The following is a 20,199-nucleotide window of genomic DNA, read 5'->3' on the forward strand; positions in this document are numbered from 1 at the left end:
GAGCTAATATACTTTAGAGACATGGTTTTGAACCAGTACACAGATTTGTGCACTTGCCGATGCCCAACCTGGCATTTGTAGCAATATAGGAGGCATTTTCTGATATCGTTATCGGAACATCTCTGTCAGGCTCTGCTGCATCAGTGACTGTTCTTTTAAATATTTGTCACATCTGAGTCCATTATGAACTTGCAAGGCCACAATCTCTGCATTGCCTCTTTCAGATGATTCAAAAGGAGGTAGCTACACTAACAATGCAGTGATATTCGAAAACTGCAAACGGCAATATTGTCGAGATGAATTCTATATATCTGACGTAAAAAAAGAAAGCAAGACCACACATTCCCTTTTCAATGTATTGATACTTTGCTTTAAACCACATAAAGCAGGCAGGACACGAAAACACACACACGTGGTGGTGTCTGTATCTTTACATCTGTGTAATAACTAGTAACAACTGCTAAAAAAACCCACAGCCCTTTAGCTTGCTTGACATGTGCAGAGAGCTGCAGCTGATGAGTGATCAAACTCACTGATTCCACAACAGGGCAAAAGGAAGATCTCATTTGAGTTGAGACTCTGAGCGAATCTGCCGTGCATATATGTATTCAAAGCACAAGAAACAGTAATTACAAGGAGCCCTCGGCATCAGGAAGTTGCTCGACTGGTCATTCTGCGCACGATGTCCCACCACCATCTTTCTAATAGGAGTGGGAGTGTGTTGGAGTGGAGATAAGGCAGGTGTTACAGCGTGTCTCGACATGGGGGAGGTAGGTGGAAGAGAAGGTGAAGCGGGGGGGTATGTCACGTGAAACAGGCATCCGCTGGTGTGTAAAACAACCTCCCCCCTCCCCGTGACTACACCTCTAACGCCACACCAGTCCTATCTCCAGCTCCAGGAAACTCTCGGGGTGCTATTTACCGCTTGCGCAGCACTGATAATACTGTCTCCAGGGCAGGGCAGAAGAGAGTGATGGGCCGGGATACAAAAAGAGAGAAAAAACAGACGGAGATAGAGGGCCGGAGGAAGGAGAGGAGAGAAGAGACGACGATGAAGAGCAAGGAAATGAGGCAGAGAGGAAGTAAAGAGAGGAGGAAGAAAATGAGCAGGAAGAAGAGGAGGAGGCAGAGGGAGCATCACCATGCAAATTACAAATTCATTTCCAAAGACCCAATTTGTGTCTGTGCGAAATGCTCCAACGTGTGATTTAACCAGAGAAAACTGCAGCAGGCTGAAACATAAATTGACCCTCTACACAAACTCATGTCCTAAAATGTATCTGCTGTTACACAGATTTATCTTTTAACTCACAGCATGTAAACTCTTAAGTCTTCAGTCTAACGCTCTGGGATGAAAACTGACCACAAAATACGTCACGCAGACTGTATATAAAAATGGACGTAGAGTCTGGGTCAAGAAAGTGAAGCCAATAAAGAAGTTCCTAAAAACCTGTATCCTCTCAAATGACCAGCAGAGGGCAATGTCGTTGTTTGGAAAAAATTTTTTTATGAGAAATGACTAATTCTCACTTATATTATATGCCAGTTAACGTGTTAATGTTTTCAATCTCTAGTTTCAAGTCTTCTTCAATACAACATGATGTTCATTTTATAAATGATGGTCTCATTTATCGTCAAATAAAAGATAAAAGACGCTATGGATAGGAGCGTGGGTAAAGCGTGATTGACAGCTTGTTCCGTTCAATGGGTGTAAGTCACAGGCGTAGGTGGCCGTGCAATGGTTTCCAAAAAATCAAGATAGCGCTGGTCGACATGCCAAACTCGAGACCTCAAAACAGCATTTCAAAAACCAATGGGTTGACACATGGTACAACATCATCACACGCAGACTGACTACTGCATGTTGAAGTGGTGAGAGGATTTTTCACATTATCCACCAGGTTAATTTACGGACAGATCTGAGAGACCATATGGCTGTGAATGACAGTCAAGGGCAAATGGTTAGGGAATTTATTTTAACTACTATAATAGTCTCTTTTCAGTAAGAAAACAGGAAATACAAGGTTTATTTTATGTTAGAGTCTTTGTTAACAGGTGAGGCAAGAAAAAAAAAAGCTGATTTGAGAGTTGTGTACTATTGCAAAAACAATTTGCCACTGCCATAAATTTCTTTGTCTTACAGAGAAAGACAAACAGACGAACAAATGCCAGACTATTCATCTTTTGCCACTAGGGACCTTTCTTTAGAAAATGTCATATACTGTATGTCAGTGGTGTCACACTCATTCTCATGCTGACAGGGACTCTATAGGGATAAGAGACATGTTCTTTGCCAACAAGGAGGCAACAGGAAGACAAAGGACTAACACATCACCATTTGAAGATCAGCATATTCATGGAGGAAAATGATGAACAGGTAAAATGTGTTGTCAGCAACGTCCAGTGTCTCATTAGGTGAGTTTGAAAGTAAAGACAGACATGCTGTTCAACTTCATATGCAACTTCTATAGGAGCTGAAATTACAGATTTTGTACAGTATGGAGAGATTTCAAGTTAACTGCACATAGTGTTTATTGACAGCTTCATACCTACGGTTTATCCTGATGAATCAGAGTAATAGGCTTATCTAAATGTGCATGTCCAAATATCCAATAATCATAAAAAAAAAATCTTCATACAAAGGTATTGTCCAGTTCTCAGTAAAAGGACATTAGAAAAGAAACATGGCCTAATTTTCATATTTTCAAACAGCATATCTCCAGACTAGTGGGAAAATACCACGTTTTAGTACAGCACACAAACTATATAAAACATCATTTAAAGCACCATCAATCAATCTAATTTTATTTGTTTAGCCCATATTCACAAATCACAATGTCTCACAGGTGGGGCATCCTCTGTCCTTAACCCTTACCTCCTTAACAAGAGTACGGAAAAACTACCAAAAAAAAACTAATAACAGAGGAAAAAACATTGAAATCTCAGAGAGCCACATGTGAGGGATCCCTCTCCCAGGACGGACAGAAGTGTAATAGCCGCGTGTATCTGAACACATCAACAAAATAATAGTATTTTTACAACATTGATTAGAAGAAACAGTTTGTGACATAAAGTGTGTCAATGTTTTAAGTATTTATACATAAGACAATGTCTGATAGAGATGAAGGGAGCAGCAATGACAAATGAATGGAGGAGTTACTGTCACCAATGGTAGAGTATGTGAGTAGGCCTACTGTTTATCTTGTTATAATCCACGATCAGCTGCCACCACAATCAGATGCCTCCACAATCCACCATCCGGAATGTGTGCTGTTTTGGTTTAGTCCATATTTAATCGCTTTACACTGAGCAAATACAAATTCTCAAACAAATGTGAAGCTTATTCATTATTAAGAAATGACTCACCAGACCATTAATTGTAGAACAAACTCTCTTAAGCAAGAGCTGAACTATTTTCATTCCATAGAAATACTGGACATTCGATATCAAGTAACCAGTTCCATAACTGAGCTGCACATATCTTACAGTGGGCCTCACATGGTCCCATCCCATTTCCTTCACTATGGCTGACTGGTGCATATTTGTGCATACCCAGAAAATAAGACAAGAGGATTACAGGGGTTGAAAGACACACATTATATGTTGTGTGGCTGCATGGCCAATTGGCCAGTGTGTTCTGTTGTCACAGTTACACACTTAGATTATGCCCCTGACAGCTGTGCCAACTTAAAGAAGGCTGTATGAATGTGTGTGAATTGGTGAAAGTGACTTGTACTGTAAAGAGGTAGTGGTAGTGTAAAGTGGTCTGTAACAATGTAACAGCGCTACATAAATACAGTCCTTTTACCATTAGTGATGGCACACTGGAAATTCTCCCTCCACCGTGACAACACCGGTGTTACCAATTACACCGGACATTTTACAACAAAAGACGTGTGTACTCAGTATCTGCAGAGCTCCGCTTTGATCTTTCACTTTAGATTACGCTGCAGGCAGCCTCACCCTTGTGCAGTGTTTTTAGCCTACATGTCCTCTTATATCGACATCGAAGCCGCGTTCACGCTCGTACGCACACACTGCACACAAGCTTTGTATGCTAGCAGATGTAGCATTAGCATCACTACATCCTCGAGCATCCCTATATCTGGTAGTGGACTTTTAGGCTTAAAACACGGTGTAAATGATGCCGTTTCGGGTCGAATTTGAATGTCGGGGCTTCCTGATACTTGGATGACACCACAGGAGCAGTATGGGGCATGTTATGTTTTTTTGCTGCTGTTTTATCACGTCTGAAGAAGAAGTCACCGTGGCCGCAACACTGTTTACCCCTGAGACTCCAAAAGTGTTTTGTGGACTCAAACACTTCACCCACCCCTCCATCGGCATAGTGGTGAGTAGATAATGAGTGAATTAAAATGTTTCGGTGAACTATCCCTTTTTGAAAGAAGGAATACATTTGATGTGTACATGACTCTCTCTCTCTGTGTGTGTGTGTGTGTGTGTGTGTGTGTGTGTGTGTGTGTGTGTGTGTGTGTGTGTGTGTGTGTGTGTGTGTGTGTGTGTGTGTGTGTGTGTGTGTGTGTGTGTGTGTGTGTGTGTGTGTGTGTGTGTGTGTGTGTGTGTGCGCCTACCAGTTGTTTGGCCTTCTCAGCTTCCTGTCGTGTGTGTTGTCTTTCCCGGGTCATGGCTTTAGTCATCTCCTGCCTCGCTGCCTCTCTCTCTTTCTGTGCCTTCTTGGCCAGCTCCTCCTTATGTATCGTCTGCTTTTTCTCAAACCTGAAACACACGTACAATAATTGAATCAAGTAAAACACAATATAATCCTGGCATTTGTTGCTTTACAAAGTCCTCAGATTATGGTCAAATGCTTTGGGCTTATATATCCACAAGGGGGCAGCATATACCAATATTCAGGCTGGTCAAAGCCATTGAGAATCTAAAATGAGCTCAGAAGATTAGGATCTCCACAGAGGGATCAAAGTAACTGCAAGTTTCAACCCTAATATTTAATGTTTTCAACAACTTTGAAATGTTTGCAATCCTAAACACAAGACTTTCATATTTTCTGGTCTAACCTCCATCTTTCCAATGTGCCTCTCTGATTTTTTAACATTAACAGGTATCCAACCCAAAACAACTAACTTTTTATTGTAAACTTTAACTGACAACTTTAGTCCCTATTAAGCTAAAAACTACTGTTCCATCAACCCATCCATCATCTATACCACGGGGAGCCAATGGAGCCAATCCCAGCTGACATTAGGCGAGAGGTGTGTTACACACTGGACTGGTCTCCAGCGTATCACAGGACCAACCTACAGAGACAAACAACCATTCACACTCACATTCACACCTACGCTCAATTTAGCGCTTATGCTAATGTAACCCAAGTCATCATGTCTTTGGACTGTGAGAGGAAGCCGGAGTATCTGGAGAGAACTGACATGGGAAGAACTTGCAAACATGAAGAATGCGGCCATACAACAGTGCTGTGCACAGTTCTGATGTCAGTGCTTCATTCAATTACTTCACCAGAAAATGTACAAAGGCAGGAGCAGGAGAAAGAGACATTGTAAGCCACTATCAGCAAATGGAATTTTAACACGTATAACATATTAACAGATATAAGTCAATGTTTGTCATTCAAACCCACCTCCTCTGGTCGTCTTTAGTTTCTGGTTTGCTAGTGTTGGACGGGGTGCTGGGCGGGGGGTTGGGCGGGGTGCTGGGTTGGGCGCGGCGCTGTGAGCTCTGCGGAGGTTGGGGGCTTGAGCTGGCACTGCCAGAGGCACCTGCACAAATACAGAAAGGGTATCAAGTGTAAAACACTTTTTACAGAAGACAAGCTATCATTTCAGATATAATTCAGTTTCCTTCCCGAAAATTACATTTAAAAATGTGGGGGACTAAGACTATTGGAATAAAGACAGTACTGGTGTAATAACAATTACACAACCGATGTCGTTGTTGTTTTACTGCTGCTGGACTAGCGAGTTTCTCAAGTCTATTTATAGTGTCTCTGCAGTTCAGCAGAAGTAAAAGTCTTAGACAACCCAGATTATCCTTGTGACAGCTGCCATAATGAGCTCAAAGAGACTGATGGATATAACTATCAGAGACAATGATCCTCTTCAGAGCCAGACAGAAGAGTGTGACAGTAAGTGCCTGAGAGACAAAAGATAAATAAGAGATTTACATTAAATTTAGCCTTATATTTGGATTAACATCAGGCCTGGTCCTCAAAGAGTTAATTTTTTATATATTCATATCATTGTTTCCAAGAGCTTGTTTTGGAAAAAAAGAGTTAGGGTGCTCTTAGAACCATGGTAATCTGATAAACGGGTCAATACAGTAATTACTAGATTTCTATTGATTAACTGTTCCATGTTTACTGATTATCATTATTATTATTGTCTTGTCTTTCAATGTTCATGCCTCCAATTTGTACTGCAGTTCCTTTTATATCCACCGTGACAACAAAAGACATTACACATGTACGACTGTGTAAGTGCTGCACTTCAGTTTGAGTCAACTGACCTTGATGTGTCTAAAATCTGTGCTGGCATTCACCTGTCACGTCTTAATCTGTAATTATTCTGCAACACGTTTAATTATTAAAAACACTTTTTGAATTTCTTTTGCAGGACACACAATGAGTGCAAGTACAATCACTGTAAGTACCTATGTTGACAGTATGTAAAGAGCACACCACAAAGTTTGCATGTCCTCCTCATGTCTGTGAGGGTGTTCCCTGGGTTAGTCTGCCTTTCTCTTACTGTCCACACGTGCAGCTTACATTTATTAACAAACCCAGGTGTGAATGTAGTGGTGGAACATGATTGTTTGTCTCTATATGTTGGCTCTGCCATACGCTGTTTTTTTTTTTTCTCAAAAGTGTTGACATGAGCAGGACCGTGTTCATTAGTAAATGTAGGACGTAAGTTGTTATAATTCAGTCAACTGACAATTCACACAGGCATTTGTTTACATGTGCATTTCATGCTCCAGAGATGCAACCTGCCAGATCAGCTCTAATAAAAGAGGAATACAATGCAGCCAGATAATGGACACCCTGGCCAAAAGGTGAATGGTACCTGTGTCTTTCTGAGCGCTTGAGTTTGCTGATGGTGTGCGTCCTGGAGCAATGTTGGCTACTCCCCTCATCCTCTGTAGAACATCTTCTGACAGCTAAATAGAGGGGATACAGGGCAAATTAGAAAATGACAAGGATGGATGGGCTAGAGATACAGAATCAACACAGAACTGCACAGAAATTAAACGCTTTTTTCTTCCTCATTTTGTTTTCATCACATAACAATGGGAGGCCTCCCTTTCAAACAACCAAATAAAAGTTTACTAGACTATGAAGCATATCATGCACATCATGTGGTGTCATCTTTATTCAAATGAAAATCATTCTTTCATCTTTTTAATCCTTTGGCTTGAGGAAAAACACATGAAACGGCCAAGTATCCCCCAAAAACCCAGGATCATTGCAGCTGTACTTCGTTTGTGTTTGTGTGTGTGTGTGTGTGTGTGTGTGTGTGTGTGTGTGTGTGTGTGTGTGTGTGTGTGTGTGTGTGTGTGCCTGCGTGCGTACGTGTCTCCAAGGAAATGGTTAAACTTAGCTACACCAAAAACCACTGGAGTCACTGACTCACTGTTTCTATGACTCATAGCATGTGAATGTTCAGGCAGTGCTGCCAAATCATTATCTGTAAGCCTCTTTGTTTTTGCTTTTTACATTTTTACAAACAAGTTCACAATCACTGTGATGCATTGAAGTAACACAACTATTAACATTAAACTTATGTGGTTTATCATTTGCAATCCAATGGTTGTTATACTTTGACAAGCTTGCATTTGGATGACTATATAAAGCTAGGTCTAAAGGTGAATTCAAATCCTCCTTGAAATTTGGCAATTTGATCCAAAAAGTCCTCAGAGAGGAGGAATGCTACAGATTCAATCACAACACAGACATTCACACATTCTCTGTGGGTACTTGAATACAAGTGGAATAAAAAGAGATCAAATATAAACCACACGCTGATATCTTAAAGGGATAGTTCACGGAAAAATGAAAATTCACTCATTATCTACTCACCACTATGGCGATGGAGGGGTGGATGAAGTGTTTGAGTCCACAAAACAATTCTGGAGTCTCAAGGGTAAACAGTGTTGCAGCCAAGGCGAATTCTTCCTCAGACGTGATAAAACAGAAAAAAACATAACATGCCTCCATCCTGCTTGTGTGGTGTCATCCAAGTATCCAGAAGCCCCGACATTCATATTCCACTTGAAACTGCGTCATTTACACCGTGTTTTAAGCCTAAATGTCCACTACATTTATAGCGATGCTAGCGGACGTAGCGATACGAACGCGCACCTCGTGCGTGCCCTTGGGCTAGAGTGCGTACAGTTTTCTGGTGTATCCGTGAGAACGTGACCCTAACCCTCTGAGGACAGTGATCACCAACCTTTTCGAGCCCAAGATCACTTTTTAATTCCAAACGTAAACCGAGATCTACCACCCTGATATCTTCCAAGAAACCCACTTAGGAGAGTCATGTTGATGCAATTTCTGTTAAAGGCTGAATGTACGATCATAAATATACACAAAGAAAGGCAGTTGTGCAACTTTATCTATTCAATGCACTAAATTCACATTTATATCAATTCATATTTACAGCATCTGTTCAGTGCACAATATTTAGCTTCAGTTCAACAATATGTTCTGCAGAGGAGCTGCTCCTGCAGCACAATGTTTTTACATATAGGCTTTGCCTTGAATATGGTCATAAATATGACCTTTTCCTTGTATGAAAGAAGTCCCTTGTACTCAAATAAACACCAGTACTATACAGTATGAAGATGTGCATCTTCCGCTCCTGCAAATATTTCACAATAAAAAAAACTTTTCAAACAAAAGAATGGATTCCGTCAACAGAAACGCTGGTGTGCTTTTATTTTGAAATGCACACAGAAAGTGGTTTTAACATTTTAAAATGCACGTTTATGACATAATTTCAACAGATAAACATTAAAACTCAGGTGAAATATAATTTTCTCTGTTTATTATTCTGTGAAACACAACGTTTATCTTTCTATGACACAAACGTATTTACAACACTTCCCGTGCTCGTTTCAAAGTAAAAGCACTCCAGCGTTTCACTTTCTGAATCCATTCATTTGATCTCACGGGGCTTTGATTGTTATTGACAGACCGGAAGATGCTCGTCTTCAGACCGTAGAGTCCTGGTGTTTAGTTTAGTACATGAATCGACTTGTTTCGAAGGCAAAGCAGGAGATAAACCTGCAGCTCCGCCGCCGGTAAATGACACGCTGCCGTGTGAACAACAGACAACCGACACACAGCTGATCTGCGGCGCGACGCAGACAGTGAGTCCAGAGATCGACAGTGAAGACTGCGAGATCGACCGCTAGATCGCGATCGAGGGGTTGGCGACCACTGCTCTGAGGAGGATATCAGTGGACATTCAGGCTTAAAACATGGTGTAAATGTTGCCGTTTGGAGTAGAATATGAATGTCTGGGCTTCTGGATACTTGGATGACACCAAACGAGCAGTATGGAGGCATTTTATGTTTTTTTTCCTGTTGTTTTTTTACATCTGAAGAAGGAGTCACCAGTTACTTCATGGATCTCTGATTTGGCTGCAACACTGTTTATCCCTGGGACTCCAGAAGTGTTTTGTGGACTCAATCACTTCACCCACCCCTCCATCGCCATAGTGGTGAGTAGATAATGAGTGAAATTTCATTTTTCAGTGAACTATCCCTTTAACTGATGTTAGATGGGGTCAGGAGAGTGCTCCACATGTAAACACATCCAAAAGGCTGTGAGGGTCAAGGTGTACTGAATACTGATATATTTGGAAATAATAATAATAAATGTAAAATAACTAAAGATATCTGTATACATCAATAGTCTTTGCATTCTGTCAAGGTACCTATTTTAAAACTGTTTACATTTATGTTATACTGCTATTGAAAATTCAACAAAATCTGTGTCTTGACATCATACAAATGCACTGGGGTATGTGCCCATAGGCTAGGGCTGTAACTATTAGCCAATTAATCGATAATTAAATTAACAGATAATTAACCTGCAATTGTTTTACTGACTAACTAGTCATATTTTCTTGCTGTTCTCAGCTTCTTAAATGAGGGGTTTAATGTTTTTCTTCTTCATACTTCATATTAAACTGAATATCAATGGAGTTTGGACTGTTGAACATAAAATGTGACATTTGATGACCTCACTTGATCAGTGGACAAACATGTAACTCTTTCCCATCATGTAATAGACATAATAATTCAAACAATTACTTAAAAAAACTGTTGATTAATTAGGTGAGGATGAAAATAATGATTAGTTGCAGCCCTAGTGATCTCAATCAAACTCTATTGTAATTTGATTAATTGTGCACACAAGCCATAATCCTAACTCAACTGGACAAAATAGATATTTTTTAAAGTCCCCACGATTAACTATATTTAAAAGGTTTCAGTATTGAGCAGTGTTATATTTGTGGCTTCATATAAGGTTATATCATCGAGTCATTGGTTGGTCATGACTTGCAGTGGGCGAAATTCCCACAAATCCAACAGCACTGGAAGGCAGCGCTGTCAGGAGGCTCACAACATCAAACCTCATGCGAAAAAATGAAAACGTAAAAGCACCGAGTTTCTCTCCGCTACGCCCATGAGGCATAAGATTATCTCTGTGTTGACTTTGCATCACATCCACAGTGCAGCCGACATGTTCACCTCAAGCACCGGCGAAGGTTAACACTTGATTCACCAAGGTGCGACCTGGACGCCCTGGTGTTAGCAAACCAGGACAGGACCTGGTGCGCTGTGGAAATGTGGGATTTCCACTGGTCCTGGTCCTGCTAGGTGGTTAATAACCACGCCGAATTTACCAGAGCACGTTGAATGTTGCTAAAAGACACTAATCACATGCCAGATGTGTTCCTGAGCCGACGAGCAAGGCACACTGCTACCCTGTAGCGTATTAGGGCTGAGGTCTGGTGCAGGGAATAAGAGGTATGTTGAAATAGCCCCAGGTCGCACATCAACCTGTCACTGCCTCTCTCCTCACATCCTCCTCCTCCTCCTCCTCCAGCTTTAACCGGCGCCACGCTCCCTGTCATCCGGAGGGAACCGTGGGCCACCGGGTCAGCTGTACCGGCCACACGCTAACAGCTAGTTAGCACCGGGCAGCACCGTAGACTTCCATATAAAAAGATTAGCATGGCTTATCAAGCGCTAGCTAGATTAGCATTACCTTGACTCCACGGAGAATCCGGACCCTGTCCTCGTCGTCCACACCGAATGACACCTTTCTGGTTGTACTCTCCCCCGAGCCCATGGTTGTGTGGGTAAAGTGTCACCTCTGCGAATGGACGGGGATGACAGCGTCATGAAAAGATGATGTTTAGCGTCCTGCACGGGCACAGAATCTGTGACAGATGGGGTCGGGGTTGCCAGATTCGTCTCAACCATCCCCCTCTCGTGGTGATGTGTGAAACCCAGACTGTGTTTATCTGTGAGATTGAGCAAATAATGTAAAGGGTTCGTGAAGAAGATTCATCTGAATGTGTTTAAATGTGTATTTAATTAAAATCATGTGTATTCAAGTAAAATCCTTTATGCTCGAGTCGTTATTAGTTACCTGTTTACGGCCCAACCTGGCAACCCCAGTGTCAAACACTTGCCCTCGCTTGAATTAATGAACTTTTAAATCTGTGGAAGCCTACAGCAGACTATATTACTTTAAAATAAAATGTTAAAATAAAATTAGAATTCAGCAATAGCGATATCAGGCTTTTTATTTTCCACGTGTCATATTTCAGTAAAAAGAAATGAAATGAAAACACATCAGGGCAGTTTTCAGTTTTATTTTAACTGTGACCATATAAAAACTGTGACATTTGATTTTCAAAGTCGTGCAGTGGACATTAATCAAACATTAACACAAATTTGAAAATAGGAAGAAACATGAATAGTGTAACTTGATTTTTTAATGGTATATGCAAAAATGTAAATGCAATCGTATAATGATTTCAAAATGAAAACAACATTTGACATTTCATTGCAAAGACTTTTAATCTATTGTACCCCCCCACCCCCCACCCCCTTCCATTGCATCCGTCAAACGGAAAGATGTAGGGAAGAGTAAGATCCTTTATAAACAAATTCAACCTTTAAAATCAATTCTAAAAGAGTTGAAATAGTTGATGCTTTTTTTTTTAACTTTTTAGTAATACAGTAAAAAAGAAAATTACGACAGTCTAAATTGTTAAGTGTAAATGAGCATTGTAGAATCGGAGTTTAAAAAAAATCTGACTTAAAGAGTTTAAAAAAGGATATTTTATTATACCTTTTTAAAATGAGAATGTGTTTTAATCAATTTGCTGAGACTATCAAACATAGAGCAGGTATATTATCTTGCTATTTTGGGGCCTGTTAAAAGTTGCCTACCTCTGTTTTTTTATATCCTCATTTAGATTTAAAAAGATTTTACCTATTCATACATTCATGTCCATGAGGCAGGCAATAAGAGCATCCAGTTCACTGAAAAAAAGCTGTGTATTGTCAGCTACTGACATAGTGATGTTACCCAGTGGAAGCATGAATCATGAAAAAACAACAACGGCAATTACACAGGTCACGAGCATCCAAGTAAACCCATTTCTCAAGTCGGTCAATTAAAATCTTCAATCATATCAAAAGCTGCACTGAAATCTGAGAGAGAAATGACATTTAACACATCCACTCTGATTCTCAGGTCATTTTACAAATGTCAGTGCTGCGTCAGTGCTGAGGTTGGCTTTTATAAAATGCTGTTATTGGTTCAACAAACAAGAAGCTGGTTCTGAAGAATTTTCCATAGAAGTGTACTGAGGAAAGGTCAATTAGAAACAGGTCTGTAATGATCTCGCTCTGAGTAATTTAGACAGAGGTGTTTACTGTAACGTGGGAGAGGATTTAGAAGCAGATCTAAACAGCATACATACTCCACAAAAATGATCCTGATCATGAGAAACAAAAACAATTATTGTAAACAAATGATCTCATATGATTAGTAATTTTAGTAATGCAGTCATGCTTAATAGTAAATAAACACTTTAATAGCATGGCATCATAAAATGGTGTATAGCATATTAAGTAGATTTATTTTCAGGTACTTTTCACTTTTACTCCATATCAGCAAATGTTCTTCTTGCAACATGTTTACAATACATTGTGTTACAAATTGATGTTGGGTTTTTAAATGTTTTAAAGTAATCAATAACAAGAGGGGAACTGGTCCACTGGTCCAATCAGAGCGCGCACGTGACATTAGAACCCGCCCACTGCAGCAGTAGCATCACTGGTGAACCAACATCTAACATAGATCTGGAAGATGCCGAGACTCAACCATAATGATGAAGTAGAGTGTTGCATTAGAGAACAGGCTTCACTCAGCAAGTACTTTTACTTTTAATACTTTAACTACATTTAACAGCACTTAGTCAAGTAGAAAAATTACTATGGTAATTTAACTTTTACTTGGGAACATTTTAGTCTATTTATTTGTACTTTTGTTGTTTGAGAACTTCCTCCACCTCAGGTCTTAGGCCAGTTTACTTGGTTGAACAGACAAATATGCAAGGAAAGTATTTAAAAAATGACATTTCACACCCCACTGTTCAGAGTGATCCAGGATTCTGGTGTGTTTGATAGAATACTGAACACTGGGTAAACTGGCTCCCTAAACACAGCCCTGAAGGTATGCAGGTGATCCCTGCGCCCTTTGGTGCTGTGGAACGATAACGTGCCGCCCTCATAGTCCAACGCTACCTCAATGCATAGCGGATTGGTAGTCGTTTCTCCCAGAGCCACATTAGAGGAGGACTGGCACACTGTCAGCTTGCCGTTTTTCCACTGCAGTCGCCAGGACACAGAGTTGTGTCCCAAACGACTGTGGTCTCCACGGCGCGGGATGCTCTTGTAACACACGCCCAGTGACCACATGCTGTTGGCCCCCACCTCCACCACCCATACATGCTCACCACTTGAGAAACCTTGGCTGCACAGAACCTGTGGTGCACTTGTGAAACGCTCCGTGTGCTCTGCGTATGCCTGCTTGCTGGAGCTGTACTTGATCGTACGCAGATCATTGGACACGATCAGGCTGGGATGGGCGGTGAAGATGTTGAAGGTGAGGTCAAGCGGGTTGAGGATGATGTGAAGAGAATCCAGGAAGAGGTTCATTTCTGAGCGGAAGTCCTGGGTTTTGAGGCCTGTCTGGAGACGCCTGGTGTTGAGTGGTGCCTTTGATGGGATTGTGGAGGGGAGGGTGACTTCGACAACCTTTCTCAGCTGATTTTCAATCATCAGGAACCTAATGAGCAGAGAAGGTTCCTCACTTCATTTCCACAAACATGAACAAGCATATGTTTATATAGGGACTGAGATACAATTTCTAAACTCATACTGTATGTGTGACACATTTTACTATCCACACAATCCTTTGACCCAAATTCACAACTTTTCAAAATAAAAGCTTTGTAATTCAGCTCTGAAGCCTTATTATTTTACAAGTAGACTTTACAGAGAGAATTACTTTAGTTCTGTTGTACCTGTGTATGAAGACACATGTGTCAGTCTCACTCAGGGCCTGTGTTGCACTTCGCTGGGCATCCAGTAACTGCTGCTGTTGCTCTTCCAGTGCACTCACTCCGTGCTGCCAGCTATTCCTGCGCTGGCCTCTCTCCTCCTCCAAAAGCAGACGCAGACGCTCCCTGTACCTGAAAGCAAAACAACAATAGTACATCAATAGGAGGTTAAAACAGGTCACATCATAATGGTGTTCCACCCACAAGAGTTATTCAGTTTAATTATAAACTACTAGCATTTCTATTCAACTACTTACTACAGACAGACTTTATAACTAAGGAATAATGAGACATCCTACATTTAGTAAAACTTTGACTAATCCCTGACGTTAGTTCACTGATCATATTTCAGTGAAAAGGTTTACTCCTAAGCAATAAAATGCAGTTGAACCTCATTGATTAGATTAAATCTTATTTCAGTTATAATCTACAGTCACTCCCTGATCTGGCTTGTCCAGCCTTAAGAAGGAACGTCTGTTATTGTTCAATCAGTGACAAAGGCAGAGAAATCCTGTGAAACTCTGTTCAGCCACCATTATATGATAATGAAGTTTACTCATTTTTCCCTTTAAAATAAGGTTATTATATCTTACTAATTTAAAAGAATTCTATTTTAGACACAAATTGTGACTTGATACTATTAATAAACTGACATAAGGCAACTGAATGACAGTTCCACTAACATATTTACTGTCATCCGCTGTGCTCAGTGTCTAAGTGAGCCAAGTCAAAGTTTGACAAATAAAAAAGTGTGCTGACATATTATTTATCAAGAGTTTAAGTCAAAACATTTGCTGTGGACTGTGTGGGTCTGCTTTGTTCAGATTTGGCCTGGAAACATCAGCAACCAAACCCGCATTTACCATCAGAGTCTGACGTCACACCGGTGAGAGGAGGACAAAGAGACTAGCACAAAGCTCTCACATAAAAAATAATTATTACTTATGATATACGACACCGATTCAGGAAATACAGAGCGTTTAAAAACATCCTTCAATACGTCAGTGTATCTGCTTGAGGCTAATCTCTACCCGCACATGTACAATCTATTACCTGTCCACGAGTGCAGCCATACTGTCCATGAGTGAGACAGCCTTGTTGATCAGTTTGTCACCTATGGCTTCGGAGGCTCCCTGCTCCTCTGCCGTTTTCTGAAGGAGAGTCTCGGTCATCTGCAGCCTGCAGGACACAAGCTGCAAACACACATTTAATGCATGTGTGTGTTAAACACAGCAGGAGGAAAATCTGGAATGACTGGTTGTTCTTTTCTGACTCGGGGAAAACACAGAGAGCATATTCTCATGTCACACTCTCACAGCTGCTCTTCCATTCCCATGATCTCTGTGAATTGACAACATTACTGTTGGGGCTGGGCAAAAAAACTAATATAAATAATAATCACAATATAATTATCATCAATAACAATATAGCAAAGGTTCAATAATTATTAAAATAGCTTATGTGTTGTGTAAGCACAGTTAGAAGGTATAACACACAATTAAAATTTGTCTCTGCTCACATAAGAAGAGTTTAAACCCACAACCAGCAGATATCAGGCTTTAAACTCAAAATGAATACAATTATGACATTATTATATTGATTGATATTCATGTTTTTATCTTGATATCATTTTTGACTTTTTGGAACAAGGGCTCGGCACTTCTGCATTTAACTCAGTCACCTGGAACTGAGATCTCATGTTATCATTGTTACTTAAACAGGTTCTTCGAGTCTTTTGCATTGTTGTCATCAATTGGTTTCCACGTAGCAGCCAGTCACTGGAAAACTGGAGTTTTATTTAGACGAAAGTTAACATTAATTATTGTTCATTACCTCGGCCAAGGAGGTTATGTTTTCAACACGGTCCATTTATTTGTTTGTGTGTTTGCAAGCAAGATTACACATAAACAACCCAACACATTACATTTTGGTGTGGAGCTGGATTAGGGGGCAGATCCAGGAACTTTCTTTCACTTTCTTTAACATTGTCAGGTTGAACGTTTTTCCACATTTTAGCGTTTCTTCATGGAAAAAAATTAATGAATCTTTATCAAAGAAATCTGTCAGATTCAGTGAACTAATATCTATGAATGTCTGCGAAATCTGGTGTGGTTTGATTGAATTTAAGGGGACTGTTACTGAGTGTCCTTCTATTATTCTTTTTGTCCATGTTTGTCAAATGGTACTTAATACTTAACAGATTTCACACTTACCTACCGTGACCAAATTAATATATGGGCACCAATTTCATCCTGTAATTCTCTCATAATAATACCAAATTACAATCCATCCAGCAAACGTCTTGTCAATTATTTAATTATTTAGGAATTTGATCAGTGAAAGTCAAACGTTTTCTTTTGACACCGGTTCCACACATTATAGATGTTTTAAAAAACGGAGTAATAGTAAAAGTCATGTTAAAGCCTGTAAAAGCAATTTAAAACTACCTTATTGCGGCTCGCCAGTGCCCGCCTCATCTCTTCTTCGGCCACGCTGAAGGTGAGCACATCATGGTTCTGGTGATGGCCCTGTAGGAAGCATGTGCCGCACAGCGAGGTCATGTCATTGGAACAGAAGTACTCGAGTTGCTGCTGGTGGACAGCGCAGCCCTTCACCCCCAGCTCATTCAGAGGCTCCACCACGGCATGCATTTTGAATGACTCCTTCTCATGGTGTCTCTGAAGGTGCCTGGAGCAAAGGGACACCTCACACTTCAGGCAGGACTTCACAGCCAACACTGGCTGGTCGATGCAGTAGTCGCAGTGAACTTGCATGGTCTCGGGCAAAGTGTCGTGCTGCATGTCCAGATGCGGTATGGTGGCTTGGTAACCCTCAATGATGCTGCAGAGTTTGAAGTTCTTCTGGAGGGAGCCCGCGCCCTCAAACTCCTCTCGACACTCCGGGCAACGTGGGAACGTTTCGCCACACTTGTCCGTGACGTCCACGGACTTGCAGATGCAAGCTCGGCAGTAGTTGTGCCCACAGGGGAGAACCACTGGGTTGGAGTAGAGCTGAAGGCAGATGGGACAGCTCAGCTCTTGAACAAGCTGCTCCTCCGGCTTGGACACAGACATACTGAGAGGCAATGGTAGCTTCTTACTGTTAATTCTCTTCTTGTCAACACCCTCTGCCTATCATACTACATATCTACCTTCGGTTTCTCTGCTTTCTTGTCTCTCAATGCCACAGGTGAGTGTGAAGCGACAGCTGGTAATATACAGAGCAAAGGAGGAAGTCGTCAGCCTTTATGTATTTACCTGAATGGCAGGAGGTGCAGGACAACATTCCTTTCCAAGAGGCCCGGTCGTCTGTGATGCCAAAAATGTACACCCGCATCATGGCTGCTGTTGATGGTAAAAATATGTTCCACGTGAGAGTTTTACACACAAGTTCTCAGAAAGGATTTCCATTCGCACAATTTGTAGAAAATTCAGGGGAGGGAATGCATTGCACTTAATCTCAAAAAGATAAAAGTTTTATCTCGCAGCATCTCTGTCTGGGTCATTGTAAGCATGGAAGTGTGCACAAGTCTGTTTCTGCATGTGCTTGGTCCACATACTGTAAATGGGGGAAGCTGGTACCGTACACACAGGGAAATCACATGGCTCACGTCTCCTGTTGACTGTAAACACTTTGGGGAGGAAATACCCATCGCTTCCACCTCCTTCTGTGTTGTTGTGTTCCATGTTTGGTGCGTTTTAAGGTCACCTATACCTATATAAAGCAAAGATGGGGCAGAAAAAAAGAAAAGTATTGCAGTGAAAGTGAAGAGCTTAACCATGTCAGCAGGTCTGAGACTAATGTTCTGGACAAACAACATAATTTGAGGAGGGACATCTGGCGGACAGGTATGGAAAATACAGAGCCTGAGCAATAAGAGGCAGCCAACATGACAAAAGGCTTTCAAAATAAAGTCATGAAATTATAAAATTCTGCTCGAGATTTCCTCTTTGAGTCTGGAAACAGCTGATGACAAAACAATCTCAGCTCATGGTCCTTGTACTGACTACTACAGCCAAACAGCATCCTCTCTGTTCCTGTGCAGCCATAGAACATTAATACATATCTCCTGAGGGACAGGTTAGTCTTGTGACTTGAAGGAAGAAAGTCTCACCTGTTTCCACAAAACTCTCTATGCTGTGTGTCTGTATCTTTAAAGGCTGTAAGGTGTGATCATATTTGTTTCAGTTCAAGGAAATTTACCTGCAGTAGAGAAAACATGCTGGAACAATGACTTCTAAATTTCCACACCCAGTACACCACTGTTTCAATCGGCTCTGTCAAAGTTAATTATTACATTACATTTCATTTAGCTGACGCTTTTATCCAAGCGACTTACAATATGTGCATTCAACCATGAGGGTGCAAACCCAGAACAACAAGAATCAGGAAAGTACAATTTTCTTCAAGAAAGCCAAACTACAAAGTGCTATATGTAGGTGCATATAAGTGCTACTAAAGTGCTATTTAAAAAATGTATCCAAGGTATAGTCTGAAGAGATGTGTTTTTAGTTTGCGGCGGAAGATGTGTCAACTTTCTGCTGTCCTGATGGTGTTGGGGAGATCGTTCCACCATTTAGGAGCCAGGACAGAAAACAGTCGTGATTTTGTTGAGTGGTAAGCTCGCAGTGAGGGAGCAGCAAGTCGATTGGCAGAAGCAGAGCTGAGTGAACGGGCTGGGGTGTAGCGTTTGACCATGTCCTGGATGTAGACTGGAACCGATCCGTTCGCAACACGGTACACAAGTACTAGTGTTTTGAAATGGATGCGGGCAGCTACTGGTAACCAGTGAAGGGAGCGGAGAAGCGGAGTAGTGTGAGTGAATTTAGGTAAGTTAAAGACCAGTTGAGCTGCTGCATTCTGGATGAGCTGCAGAGGTCGGATGTCACTAGCAGGTAGACCTGCCAGGCGGGAGTTGCAATAGTCTAGGCGTGAGATGACCAGGGCCTGGACCAGATCCTGCGCTGCCTTCTGAGTGAGAAGGGGGCGTATTCTCCTGATGTTGTGCAGCATGTATCTACAGGAACGGGTTGTTGCAGTAATGTTGGCAGTATGGGAGAGTTGACTGTCGAGTGTTACACCCAGGTTCCTAGCAGTCTGTGTGGGGGCTAACACAGAGTTGTCAAAGGTAATAGTCAGGTCTTGGGTGGGAGAGCCTTTCCCTGGAAGGAAAAGTAGTTCAGTCTTGTCAAGGTTGATTTTCAGATGGTGTGCAGACATCCACTGAGAGATGTCAGTCAAACAGCCAGAGATTTGTGCTGCTACCTGTGTTTCAGATTGGGGAAAAGAGAGGATTAGTTGTGTGTCATCAGCATAGCTGTGGTAGGAAAAGCCATGTGAGTGAATGACAGAGCCAAGAGAGTTGGTGTATAGAGAGAAGAAGAGGGGACCCAGGACGGAACCTTGAGGGACCCCAGTAGTGAGAGGACAAGGTTCGGACACAGAAGGTAGGATGAGAGCAGGGAGAGAGCAAGTTAGCAAAGTTAAACGATGAACTCTGTTGTAAATCTGCTTTAGCTGCTGCTGTATGATTTAATATGTCTGTGGTTT

The 20,199-nt window shown here is 41.3% G+C and overlaps 2 protein-coding genes across 3 annotated transcripts in view; both read right to left on the bottom strand.

Moving 5' to 3' along the window:
- Positions 1 to 11,481, bottom strand: part of chchd6a (coiled-coil-helix-coiled-coil-helix domain containing 6a) — a 73,379-nt gene extending 61,898 nt beyond the window's left edge. Inside the window, exons 1-4 of one of the 2 annotated variants that reach the window (XM_034590488.1) lie at positions 11,274 to 11,481; positions 7,056 to 7,149; positions 5,615 to 5,753; positions 4,593 to 4,737 (exon numbers count right to left, since the gene is read on the bottom strand). In XM_034590488.1, the coding sequence (XP_034446379.1) occupies positions 4,593 to 4,737; positions 5,615 to 5,753; positions 7,056 to 7,149; positions 11,274 to 11,357 (462 nt within the window). In that variant the 5' untranslated portion in view covers positions 11,358 to 11,481. The remainder of the gene's footprint in view (positions 1 to 4,592; positions 4,738 to 5,614; positions 5,754 to 7,055; positions 7,150 to 11,273) is intronic. The other variant, XM_034590489.1, reaches the window with a different exon arrangement.
- Positions 11,482 to 12,211: 730 nt separating this feature from the next.
- On the bottom strand, positions 12,212 to 17,902 carry LOC117764586 (E3 ubiquitin/ISG15 ligase TRIM25-like). The gene is made up of 4 exons (XM_034590487.1): positions 17,097 to 17,902; positions 15,703 to 15,842; positions 14,614 to 14,781; positions 12,212 to 14,375 (listed from the first exon to the last, which is right to left on the bottom strand). Exons 1-4 carry the CDS (start codon positions 17,721 to 17,723, stop codon positions 13,667 to 13,669), a joined length of 1,644 nt encoding a protein of 547 aa, XP_034446378.1. The 5' UTR covers positions 17,724 to 17,902; the 3' UTR covers positions 12,212 to 13,666.
- Positions 17,903 to 20,199: the final 2,297 nt, after the last annotated feature.

Source organism: Hippoglossus hippoglossus, chromosome 7, assembly GCF_009819705.1.
Source record: "Hippoglossus hippoglossus isolate fHipHip1 chromosome 7, fHipHip1.pri, whole genome shotgun sequence".
Classification (NCBI taxonomy): domain Eukaryota; kingdom Metazoa; phylum Chordata; class Actinopteri; order Pleuronectiformes; family Pleuronectidae; genus Hippoglossus; species Hippoglossus hippoglossus.

Bases quoted from the DNA above. Each gene is read 5' to 3' on its own strand.
- LOC117764586 (XM_034590487.1), bottom strand. From the start codon at position 17,723: ATGTCTGTGTCCAAGCCGGAGGAGCAGCTTGTTCAAGAGCTGAGCTGT. The intron at 15,843-17,096 runs GTAGTTTTAAAT...GTGTGTTTGCAG, and splicing joins CACTGGCGAGCCGCAATAAG to CTTGTGTCCTGCAGGCTGCA. The intron at 14,782-15,702 runs GTAATAGATTGT...TTTTGCTTTCAG, and splicing joins ATGGCTGCACTCGTGGACAG to GTACAGGGAGCGTCTGCGTC.